This window comes from Cupressus sempervirens, chromosome 5, assembly GCF_028749045.1.
Source record: "Cupressus sempervirens isolate cs-2001-9-10 chromosome 5, ASM2874904v1, whole genome shotgun sequence".
In the NCBI taxonomy this organism is placed as follows: domain Eukaryota; kingdom Viridiplantae; phylum Streptophyta; class Pinopsida; order Cupressales; family Cupressaceae; genus Cupressus; species Cupressus sempervirens.
Genome location: NC_143122.1, coordinates 350462418 through 350474572, shown reverse-complemented (window position 1 = coordinate 350474572; position 12155 = coordinate 350462418). Strand labels below are relative to the sequence as shown.

The 12155-nt window shown below is 35.0% G+C and overlaps 1 protein-coding gene across 1 annotated transcript; it reads left to right on the top strand.

Annotated features, from left to right (window-relative positions):
• The first annotated feature begins 7353 nt into the window (after positions 1-7353).
• Positions 7354-11632, top strand: LOC149556163 (uncharacterized). Its single transcript, XM_089833753.1, has 6 exons — positions 7354-7476; positions 8475-9058; positions 9996-10182; positions 10517-10581; positions 10710-10920; positions 11119-11632. The coding sequence occupies exons 1-6, from the start codon at positions 7381-7383 to the stop codon at positions 11473-11475; spliced, it is 1500 nt and encodes a 499-aa protein (XP_089689879.1). The 5' UTR covers positions 7354-7380; the 3' UTR covers positions 11476-11632.
• The last annotated feature ends 523 nt before the right edge of the window (positions 11633-12155 follow it).

Genomic DNA, 12155 nt, shown 5'->3' with positions numbered 1-12155 from the left:
ATTGGTCAAGTTGATCACATATAAGTATGGATATCTATTATGGTTGGATAGCTTTGTGAATCTTCTTTTTGTTGCACTTGGAATGAGGTTCCAATTCACTCTACAACTCAAGATATTCCCATTTTACTAACTGTTGTCCCCTTTTTGTGCCATTACCTAGGGTTTCATCTATTTTCCCTCATATCTTGAGATTCCACCATGGGAAATTAACAACCCTTGGTGGAATCTGAGTTAGGACAATTTTTTTTATATTCCTTTTAGTTTTAGGTTAGACGAATGAGGCTGGAGAGAAAAATTTGATGCCCTAGGCATGCAAGATCCATGTGCATGCTAGAAATTTGTAGCGACATCTTCCATAACTCGCTACAGAGAAGTTTACGAGGCTTGAAAATTAGTATGTGATCATCTTACATGATCCCCCTCATGTTCCAATTTTTGGTTCTAATTTTTGCTCAAGGGGTAGGGTACTTCCTTTGTTAATGGATGCCTAATTCCCTACATTCCTAAGTGAGCCTTCAAAACTTAGTTGTTGCATACTTCTCTTGAAATCCCAAGGCTTTAGTATATCGTATAAAACCCAAAAGGGTATCCAAATCTATGATTCTTTTCTTTGGTTTGTGAGAAGATGTTTGCAATTTTGCATGTTCCAGGCTATAAGCCTAGTCTTGAGTTTGTGAAGCAACTAGCTAATGAAAGTTGCATAGTTTGAATCTAATGTTGGATTCATGTTAGTTTGGACCAAAATAGACCCTTTCCATGCTTGGAAGTCACCCTTGGTCATTATTTGTATTTGTGGGGTTTTGTGTCAAATATGCCTATGGGCCACTTTTTAAGCATAAAAATGAGCAATATAGGTGATTTTTCAAGGAAAAAAAGAATTTTATGTTTCTTAGAAGGTTATAAATGTCCTTAGGGTCATTAGGTTAACTTTTAGGCGTCTAGGAGTTAAGATGTCAAAAATTGCAAAAAATTGCAAAAGTTGTCAAAGAAAAATTCAAAAATTGCTGACAATTTTGTAGGAGTTTGGGAATTGGTAAAGGGATGAGCATTTAGAAATAAGTTATTTTACTATTGCTGAACCTTTTCTAAGTCATACAATTGGAATCAAGTGAAAATGTAAAAATTGCACTTTTTATGCAAAGTTGCATTGTTGAAAGTTGTAAAAGTTGCTCAAATTTGCAACTTAGTGAAAAAAAGGTCATGGGATCGAATTGTCTGCTCCATTAGCTCTGGGTGGCTGGGTAAACCTTAACCCCAACCTCAACCTGTCCCATTCAGTGCTCGAACGTTCTCAGGCACACCGAACCGGAACGTCCCTAAGGGTTACTAAATGCCATAGGGCTACGATCTTTGATGGGGCATATCTCGAAGCTCATATGAGGTATGGATGCGATTTTAGTTCCTACAAAACCATGTTGTAGATACCTGCAATAACCTCTCTCTCTTTTTTGAGATCACACTCCATTTTCATTTTACAATGCTATCTCGGGTGATGCTAAAACTTGTAGTGTAAGCCAGTACAAAGTTGCCAACTGCCAAATCTCTCTCACCTTTCGTCGTGGGATCGAACTGTCTAGTCTGTTAGCTCCAGGTGACTGGGTAAACCCTATCCCCAACCTTGTCTTCTCCCCTTTAGCACTTGAAAATTCTCGGGCACATCGAACTACAATGTCCCTAAGGGTCACTAAATGCCATAGGGTTGCAATATTTGATGAGGCATATCTTAGAGCTAGTGTGAGGTATGGATGTGATTCTAGTTCCTACAAGACCATGTTGTGGAGACCTACAATAACCTCTCTCACTTTTTGGAGATCACACTCCGTTTTCATTTTACGATGCCATCGCGGGTGATGCTGAAACTTGCAGTGTTGGCCAGTACAAAGTTGCCAAGTGCCAAATCTCTCTCAACTTTCATCATGGGATCGAACTCTCTACTCCATTAGCTCTGAATGGTCAAGTAAACCCTATCTCCAACTTCATCCTATCCCCTTTAGCGCTCAAATGTTCTCGATCACGCTGAATCGGAACGTCCCTAAGGGTCACTAAATGCCATAGGGCTATGATCTTTGACGAGGCATATCTCGGAGCTCGTGCGAGGTATGGATGCAATTCCAATTCCTACAGGATCGTTTTGTGGAGACTTATAATAACCTCTCTCTCTTTTTGGAGATAACACTCTGTTTTCATTTTACAACACCATCTCAGGTGATGCTGAAACTTGCAGTGTTGGCCAATACAAAGTTGCCAACTGCCAAATCTCTCTCACCTTTCATTGTGGGATCAAACTTTCTACTCTGTTAGCTTGGGGTGTTCGGGCAAACCCTATCCCCAACCTCATCCTATCCCCTTCAGCACTCGAACGTTCTCGAGCACGCCAAACTGGAACATCCCTAAGGGTCACTAAATGCCATAGGGCTGCGATCTTTGATGGGGCATATCTCAGAGCTTGTGCGAGGTATGGATGCGATTCCAGTTCCGTTGCAGAGACCTACAATAACCTCTCTCACTTTTTGGAGATTACACTCCATTTTATTTTATGACGCCATCTCGGGTGATGCTGAAACTTGCAATGTTGGCCAACACAAAGTTACCAACTGCCAAATCTCTCTCACCTTTCGTTGTGGGATCAAACTGTCTGCTCTGTTAGCTTCGAGCAGCTAAGTAAACGTGGCTAAATCAATTTGGTCAGGTAAACGTGCCAAATCTCACTCACCTTTCGTATGTCTTTCTTGATGTGTTCCTAGATTCTAAATATTAATTTGAACTCAGTTGACGTGGTTGTAATAATATGTAGGCAGTACTTTACAAAGTGTTTAATGGTTATCTAATTTCAACTTATTATATGATATAGCTGACCTGTATGCATATAAAGGTCCTATTACTGGTATCGCCATTGTAGGTAATGAAGATCTACCATAAGACAAGGAGCTACAAGACCTCCCTCAACCACCAGTACAAGAAATTGAATGCATTCTAGACAAGAGGATAGCCAAACAAAGCAAGAGGTCTACTTACTATGAATACCTAGTAAAATGGAAACACCATTTATTGGAGGATGCTACTTGGTTGACACTTAAAAACATTAAGAAGACTGCTTTCAATTTAGAAGAACTCCAAACTAAAGGGACTTAAGTTATTTGGTCTTAGGGAGTATGATTTTAGTTGTGTGATCCTATCTGTGGCGATTCTTACAAACTAAGTTGATTTTTTGAAGATCCTTTGTGTTATTGTGATATTTTAAATTGGTTTGAGATAGTTTAGTTTTGATGTAAAGTGTTTAAGGCAAGTTTTCTAGAAACAATCTAGGAAAAGACTTATTAAGAGCTTATTCCACGAATGAAGCCCTAACTCGTATTTGAACCAACAGAATTCTCTAAGATTCTAGAAAATTCAAGTAAGGAGGGTATAATTATAGATTCCTAGAGCTCAAGAAGTGTCTCGATGGAAAAACCATGTTTGCATTAGTCCCTAAGTTGAATAGCTTAGTGTATTCAAGTAGGATTGAGACCAAAAAGATTTAAAAATGTTGAATTGAATTTATGGGTGTAGTTTAGTGGTGGATTTGAGTTATTTTTGGTTAGTAGAGGAGGTCTGAGGCCATGCACCAATTATCTAGTAATTACTTTGAAAACCAAACCTAGTGTGACCTTATTAGGTATATGTACTTTGCATGGGTTAGGTGCTACAGGAATGGAATTGGGAATCTAGGCTTTGGAGTCTTAAATAAATTCCAAAAGGGTGTCTAAATCTACCCATAGAATAGTTAGATTTCAACCTAAGAGGAATTTAAGTCCAAAAAACCAGAGTAGGAGACCTAAAAGGAATTCTATGATAGTCAACATTTTGTACTGTACAACAATTGGAGGGTTAAACCAAGAGTTGATTCTCGATCAGTTCAACATAAGGAAGGTGTCCCAATAGAAACTTGGGGTTGGTGAAGCCATTGGTGAAGAGTTACAATTATTGGCTTGGAATAGGGCTAGTGTCCCTAAAACAAAAAGGTGCAAGATCTTGATTGGAGAAGTGCTCACCTTGGAGGAGTTCACAAATGACCCTATCACTTTGGATAGGCCACAAAAATGATATCCTAAAGGAGTAAGCTATTAGGAAGGCCACAAGTTTAGTTTGGTAGATTAGGAAGAAGAAAGTGCTTAAACCTCACTTCTTGCTCAACATCTATGCATTAGTGAGGGGGAGATAAAGAGAATAGATGGCTACATAGATATGGAAAAAATAGAAATATAAAGAGCGGGTGAATAAGAGAGAGTGAGATACAAGGATAGAGAGATATGAAAAAAATTTATATAGAGAGAGATAGAGATAGAGAAGTAGGGAAATATAATTATAAAGGGAGAAGGAGAGAGGGAGAGAAGGAAAGATGCATAGAGATAGAGGGAAACAAAAGAAGGTGTAGGTAGACATGAAGATTAAAAGAATTAAAAAGATAGAGATATAAGAAGAGGATGAATGTGAGATAAAACAGAGAGAGTTAGGGAGACGCAGAGAGACATCTAGATGGTGATATAGATTCATAGAGATCATCATATTAATACTTAGCTTTCTCTAATTCAAAAAATATTGAAGATATCATGCTAGAACTCTCTTATTGATTTTGTATCGACTTCATACTTAATTTGTCTTCTTTAGGTCATCCATTTTAGGTTTAAGTGTATGTGCATACATTAATGATTATTTGCAATTGTAAAACTTGATCTTCTTCTTATGTAACAATATTTAAGATTAACTTGAATAATTAAATTTACAAATTTTTTACATAGAAAGAATCATTTATAACCATTGCATTGTACTAAAATGAATCTAATCTACACATTAATCTAGGACACCTGCATGGTTGATTATTGTTTGTATGAATACAATGTTGGTGTAGTTGAAGAATTTGACCTTGGATAACACAAGATAACACAACTCTTGTGATCTAGTGATCCCTCCCAAGGTCTTTTCGATACCACTAATCCTGACAGAAAACTTAAGACATAAAATATATGGGTGAAATAGAGGGTAGGAGCATAGTTATAATATCACTTTGTGCATTGGGTTAATACTATAAAGGGTAGGACTGGTGCAATGTTGATTTGTAGGTAATACCATTATAGATCTTGCATTGTTACCATGCTTATTGGGGCCTGTATTATATTATCAACTATTTTATCTAATGTTCAGTGTATTTTGAATTTGATTGCTTCGATTTGGAATAAACTAGTAGCAAATATTATTTTTGTTAAGGGAAGTGTTAAGTATATTACAGTAACGGATTTGTTTCTAGGGCTTTTGATCCTTTTGTGACTACCTCTGAAACAAGTCAAGCTATCAAACAACGCCTCTTAAACTTTGTGAGATCGATCTTGACTGATAAAGTTTATGGCCAATCAATATTGTATCAAAAATTCAAACTAATTAGGTATTGAATTAAACTTGATAAACAAATGATAGAGAAGGAAAACTTTAAACATGAACAAGATCATAAATCATATGACAATTGTTAGTGTAGTTTTTTATTTTTCCTTTTTTGCTAGGTTTTTCCTACACTTTTTAATAATCTCGCTTAGGTTAATAAAGCATGTCTTATTAGGTGAATGGTTGTGAGGTGTCACCTTCCTACATGTGAGCATCCATTAGCTATCTTGGGAAGATACTTTGCTATCTTTAGTCCGATAGATGGTTGCTCCTCATTGGTTGGTGTTGACACCTCCTCCCTCTTCCTAGCCTATATAAGCATGCTACCTGGCTTGTATTTGCATCTCTTATTTTTGCATCCTCTTAATGCTATTTTGCTTCCAGCATTTGCATTACTCTCTTGGAGACTAATTCTATGATGCTATTTTGATTTTGTATCATTTGCATTCATAGTTTAGATATTTACTCTTTGCACTAGTTTTCTGGGTTATTAATCTTTTCAGATTCTAACAACAATGACATATTGGAAATGATTAACTTATGCTTAAACAATGATAAAGTTTATTGTTAATCAATATTATATCAAAGTTTCGAACATATTAGGTATTAAATTCAATGTCATACATGAACATATCTAATTTAATGTCATACATGCACATATCTAATTTAATGTCATACACGAACATATCTAATTTAATGTCATACATGAACAAACATATAATATAAAATGATAAAAAATTGAGATAAAATAAATGGGCTACGGGTATGTAGCCCATTTATAAAATTTCATTTTTTTTAAAGCGTGTACGCGCTATTCAAAAATTAATAATATAGTTGAAGCAATAACATACACATAAACACATACCATAAAACAAATTATAATTCTTAAGAGTCCCATGATGTTGAATCACCTTTAAGTTTAATTAATACTAAAACCAATATATAACACATCCACACAAAGGACTAACAACAAGTACGAATCCATTTAAATAATATACAATTATATCAAATGCCATTTGGCAATAATCAGAATGCGCAATCGTTCCACTGTACAGATCACAGAGTATGAAAGGCTGAAAGAATATACATAAGCTGCATTATTCGTAAGGTTAAAAGTGATAAAGCTTTTGGGTTGTTTCCAAACTCCATTATTTGAAGGAAGTTAAGCTGAGCGAGAGCCAAGAGGATGGACAAGAGAGAGCATGAAATGCATGCCCATTTTGGTTTTTATTCAAAATCCAACTAAAATGTGAAGGACGAGTTTCAATTCATTAAGAAAATTCCAAACATCACAGGGCAAACGCAGAGAGAAGAAAACAAAACTTCAAAACTCAACTGCATTAACAAGCTGCCAACACAAGGTTTGCCACAGCTCAACTTATGCTTTTTCCTCTCTTGTTTTCATTATGATTTCTTCTTCTTTCGTTTTCATTTATTTTTATTTTTATTTGGGTACACTTGATAGAAGTTTTCGTAGCAATTTATACCATTGATAAATTATTATTGATTTTGTGATATCTAAGTACACGTTTATGAAAATATCAGCATTACTAAGATAGAATTTGGATATTGTTATAGTATTTTTTCAATTGTCACAATTGTTATTTCATTTATATTATTTGTTTTAACAAAGTAGCCTATAGAATATAAATAAGGCGATGTCTATGCCGGCATCAAAAGGGCAATTTCTAATTCAATTTAAAATTAAGATACAGCTTTAAAATGATTTTTAATTTAATTATTAAAAACACTAAATTACTGTTTCGATGTCAGCATAGACATTGGCTATAAATAATACTTCAGAGAACAAGGTTGCACAAGCTTGCTTATTTGATCTGCAGATTTGATATGCAACTAGTTGTAGGAGTTGAGTTATTCTTATGGAATAAGAATGCATTCTGCCCAATTTCAGTGCTTAATTGAAGGCTGTTTTGTACATGTAAACAGTGATTTCAAGGAGAAACTATGAAGGCTACTCATTATCTGAAGATCAGAGGAGGCATAGGAAGTTTGATGTTTTTGGCAATTACATTGCCCTCACTCTTGCTTCTTAAAGATTGGGTCTGTTCTCCTTCCCAGAAAAAAAAACAGAGACTAATATGTCAAAAGCAATATCTTGAGATCTTTAGATATTCTTAAGCTTTTCTTGCATTCATATTTGAAATATACTCTTTGATCCATCATCAAATGATTAAGGGCTCGATAAAAATGGTGCAATGGACAATTGGGCGAAATTAACTTTAACTGATTTTTTTCTTATTTGATCAAATGCTCAGGCTTACACAAAAATCTCCATATATTTGAAGGGCCATATGAAGATATCAGTTTTTGTTCTTTATTACTGTTTATGAACTTGACTGCCTGTTTTTTCATACATCCATATTTGGGATCATACTCTCTGAACTATCATCAAAATGATCAGAGAGCTCAGTAGATATGGTGCTACAGACAATTGGGCGAAATTAACTTTGATTGTTTTTTTTTCTTATTTGATCAAATGCTCATGTTTAAAGAAAAACCTTCATATATTTGAATGGACAGCGATACAGCGACATTAGTTTTTTACAATCTATAGAAGTTTCTTTTAGTGTTTCCGAATTAAACTTTGTATTTTTTTTTCGCATTACTGTTCCAAACCACATAATGATAGAGACCTGCGGAATAGAAAAGTGATATAGGCATTTGGGCCAAACTGATTCTCATATATTTATTTTCCTATTTGGTCAAAATGCTAGTGTATGCTTTGTTGTCTGCTGAAACTGTTGAAAAGGAAGGATATAAGCTTACAAGTTTTTCACAATCTCTGATAGTTTTTTTTCACACTTTGGATTGGATACAAGGATATCAGTTTTTCATAATCTATAATAGATTTTACTTTAGATTTGACTCTGTTTTCTTGCATCAGTGTTCGAATCACACTCTGTGATGTCATCTCCAGAAGGATAGAGAGCTCACCAGTAGAAAAGCCCATAAGGAAAATTGGGTAAAATTAAGTTTAATTGATTTCTTATTTGACAAATGCTAATGTTTGTTAAATGTTTGATTATTGTTGTATGCAGTCAGATGAGTTATGGAAGGACATGCCAGCCAGAGTATTTCCCAACCAAATGGTAAACTCTTCTTTGTTACACAAAAGACACAAGACACCAGAGATGCTTGAATGTTCTTCAAATGCTACATGCACTCCTCCTCCTCCACCTCCTTCATGGTTCTTCAACTTCTTGAACAAGTTTGATGGAGAGAAGGCAGAGACAGAATCCTGCCCATTCTATTTCAAATGGATTGTTGCAGACCTCTGGCCATGGAAACAGACTGGAATTACATTGAAGATGGTTGAAGAAGCAAAGGCAATGGCGTCATTCAGATTGATGATTGTTGGCGGAAGGTTGTTTGCTGAGATCTACACCAAGTGTTACCAGACCAGGGATTTTTTTACCATTTGGGGGTTTTCTCAGCTGTTGAAATTGTACCCTGGTATGGTTCCTGACTTGGACCTGATGTTCAATTGTGAGGATAAACCTCTTGTGACTCGGTTCGATTACAAGAACAATCAGACCAGGAAGAACCCCCCTCCCGTGTTTCGCTACTGTGGGCATCCAGATTTTGTTGATATTACATTTCCAGATTGGTCTTATTGGGGATGGTAAGAGATAATTTGGGTTTTCACAAAATCAGATTCTTTTGTTTTATGTTTTTTTAACATTTATTGTGTATGTTTTGTTTTTTGGTTTTTTTTCAGTTTTTCTTTTTGTAATTTCAAAATGAATGCCTACTTCTGGAGGGTAGCTGTTCAGAAGCCTACTTGTAAACTGAATCTTGATGATTTTCAGAATTTGCACCATTCTAGTTATATAGATTCCATAAAAGCTAATTTTTCTTACAAAGATATAATTTGCTCATTTTAACCCTTGTTTAGGAGGCAGAGGGAAGGCCTTACACTCAGATTTCCTAGTTCTTTTTCAATATCTTTTTTAATAAACTGCATAACCTTTTTATAAACTACAGTGGTACGCTAAAAGTAGACTAGATCTCATGACCTTGTAACTACTGCAAGAAACCTTCATCAAGAAGTGGGTATTGCACTAAGACTTGTAGGCTGCCTTATACCCCAACCCAACATACCAAGCTTAGAATAGCATTTATGCACTTGAAAACACAGAAAGAGGGGTGTTATTATACCAATCTTTGTAGACTGTCATGTTTTAAATAAGCCTCTTCAGTGAGAGGGAGTATTTGTGCACTTAGAGGAAGTAGTGGGTAGGACTTGTACCAAAACATTAATTTATATATATATGCACACACATAATTTCTATCATCAACATTTCAGATCACCCACACTGATTCATAATCAGGATGAAGCAGAGTTCATCATCAGGATGAACTTCTTAATTCTTCTCTCTATCACTCTCCATTCTGATGATGGATCACCGTGTGTCATCCAAAATGTTGACAATAAAAAATTTGCACACAATCAAACTCCAGACAACTGTTTGCATTTCTAATAGATTGTGGAAATCTAATTACTTTAATATAAACATATGATATTTTCACTCAGATTTTGGCATATGTATCATTTTCAGGGCTGAGGTTAGGTCAGCGCCATGGGAAATTTTATCGAGGGAAATCCGAAATGGAAGCCAAGAAGTGAAATGGGTTGACAGAAACCCAGTTGCCTATTGGAAAGGAAATCCAACAGTTGCAAAAATCAGAATGGAGCTTATGGAATGCTCCAAGATTCCCAATTGGAATGGTCAGCTTATTGCACAGGTAAATTAGAAATAATCATGAACAGTTTTCTTTTATGGGTAATTTGTGCGTGAGATTTTAAGTTTCTTTCAAACTTCAAAACCCAACCTCAGAGAAGAAACATTTTTTTCACTTGGAGTTGGACTGGAATTTTCTAATTGCAAAGTAATAAGTAAATGGAAACCTCTATATAACCCCTTGAATGCACAAAGTTACTCATGTACCTCATATATACCTTGATAAGTTAAGAGAAAATCACCTTGTAGGACCTTGGATATTGTTATGGATTGAAAACTTTTAAGATTTAAAACATGACATAATTGTCTAATATTTGATTTTGTGGTACGTAATACAGGATTGGAATAAGGAGGTTAGTCAAGGCTTTAAAACTTCCAAACTGTCTGAACAGTGCAAGCACAGGTAACCATTTGGGTTTCACCATTGTATTCTCAAGCCTTGGACATAGTCATGGAGAGTTATATGTAGCACTTCGTGCTTAATATGTAGTGTCTTATAATAAGATCTTGGCATGACAATTTGTGTGACAGATACAAGATATACATTGAAGGCAATGCATGGTCAGTGAGCTTGAAGAATATTTTAGCTTGCAACTCAGCAAGCTTGATAATAAGACCACAATACTATGAATTTTTCCAAAGAGGCCTTGTTCCCCATAAACACTATCTTCCTGTAAGTTCAGAGAAGATGTGTGAATCTGTCAACACTACAGTGAATTGGGGAAACAGCCATACAGAAGAGGTGAGTTTCTAATTATGTGTGCATGACACATCTTATAATATTGTCTCGGCGCAATACATCTTCCAGTACCATGTGGTTTGGGAGGAGACTGGACCTCATGACCTTATCGAAGCTCTCCCCAATCGAACTATATCCTCAACCCTTGCTTTTTTTCTTTTAATAAACTAAAATAATAACTTTACATTTGGTTTTGTGCAGGCGATGACAGTTGGCAATTCAGGGAGTGATTTCCTGTTGAATGAGCTAAAAATGAAGCATGTTTATGACTATATGCTCCATGTTTTAACACAGTATGCCAAGCTACTGAAATACAAACCATTTGTTACTGAAAACTCCGTGGAGTATTGTTCAGAGGCAATGATGTGCTTTGCTGATGAAGTAGAAAAGCAATACATGAAGGAGACTCTGATCAAAAACAGAAGTCCTTCCCCGCCATGTGATATAGGAGAGATAGATGCCAATATTAGAGAAATTAAAGAATACGCTCAACAGAATAAAGAAACACAATTTAATGTTCAATGGATAGAAGAGAAAGAAACAGCTCAAAACCCTTGAATAGTTCTTCTCAGCTAGTCATTTGGGTGATGATGCACGAGAAGTTTGACTATGAAGTGAAGAATAAGAGGGTGAAATTATATGTATTTTTTATGAGAATTTATATATAAATATTATAAGATTTTTTTAAAAATAATGTATATAGAGCTTTGAGATATATTAGCTTAATATCAAATTTAAGCATAAAAGATCAAACATATAGAGCTTACTATTATTGGTCTTACAGATAGAGCTTATTATTATTATTATTGGTTAATTATTGTAGTTTATTACTATTAGTTAATTGTATCCAATATTTAACTTTAAAAACATACAAGGCTTAAAGAAATTGATAGATATATAATTTATTATTAAGAATAGACAAAATAACAAGTGGAGTCTATGTGGGAGTGGATGGTAAAAATAGTTACATTCATGAAATTAATATATGTTTTACATTTGTTTTAAGGAGAAATACTTTGAACTTTTACATTGATTAACAAGTGTCATGCATAAGTGAATCTCTCCTTTGTTAGTGTTTATTTATTTGGCATTATAAAAATTTAAGTGTGCACATGAAATAATAAATTTTATGTAAAGTCACAAACATGTCATCATAATAATGAGATTGATACAAAGGCAACATTAAATATCTAGACATTAGGGATGACTTCACTTGGGTACTATCTAATATTTATGCC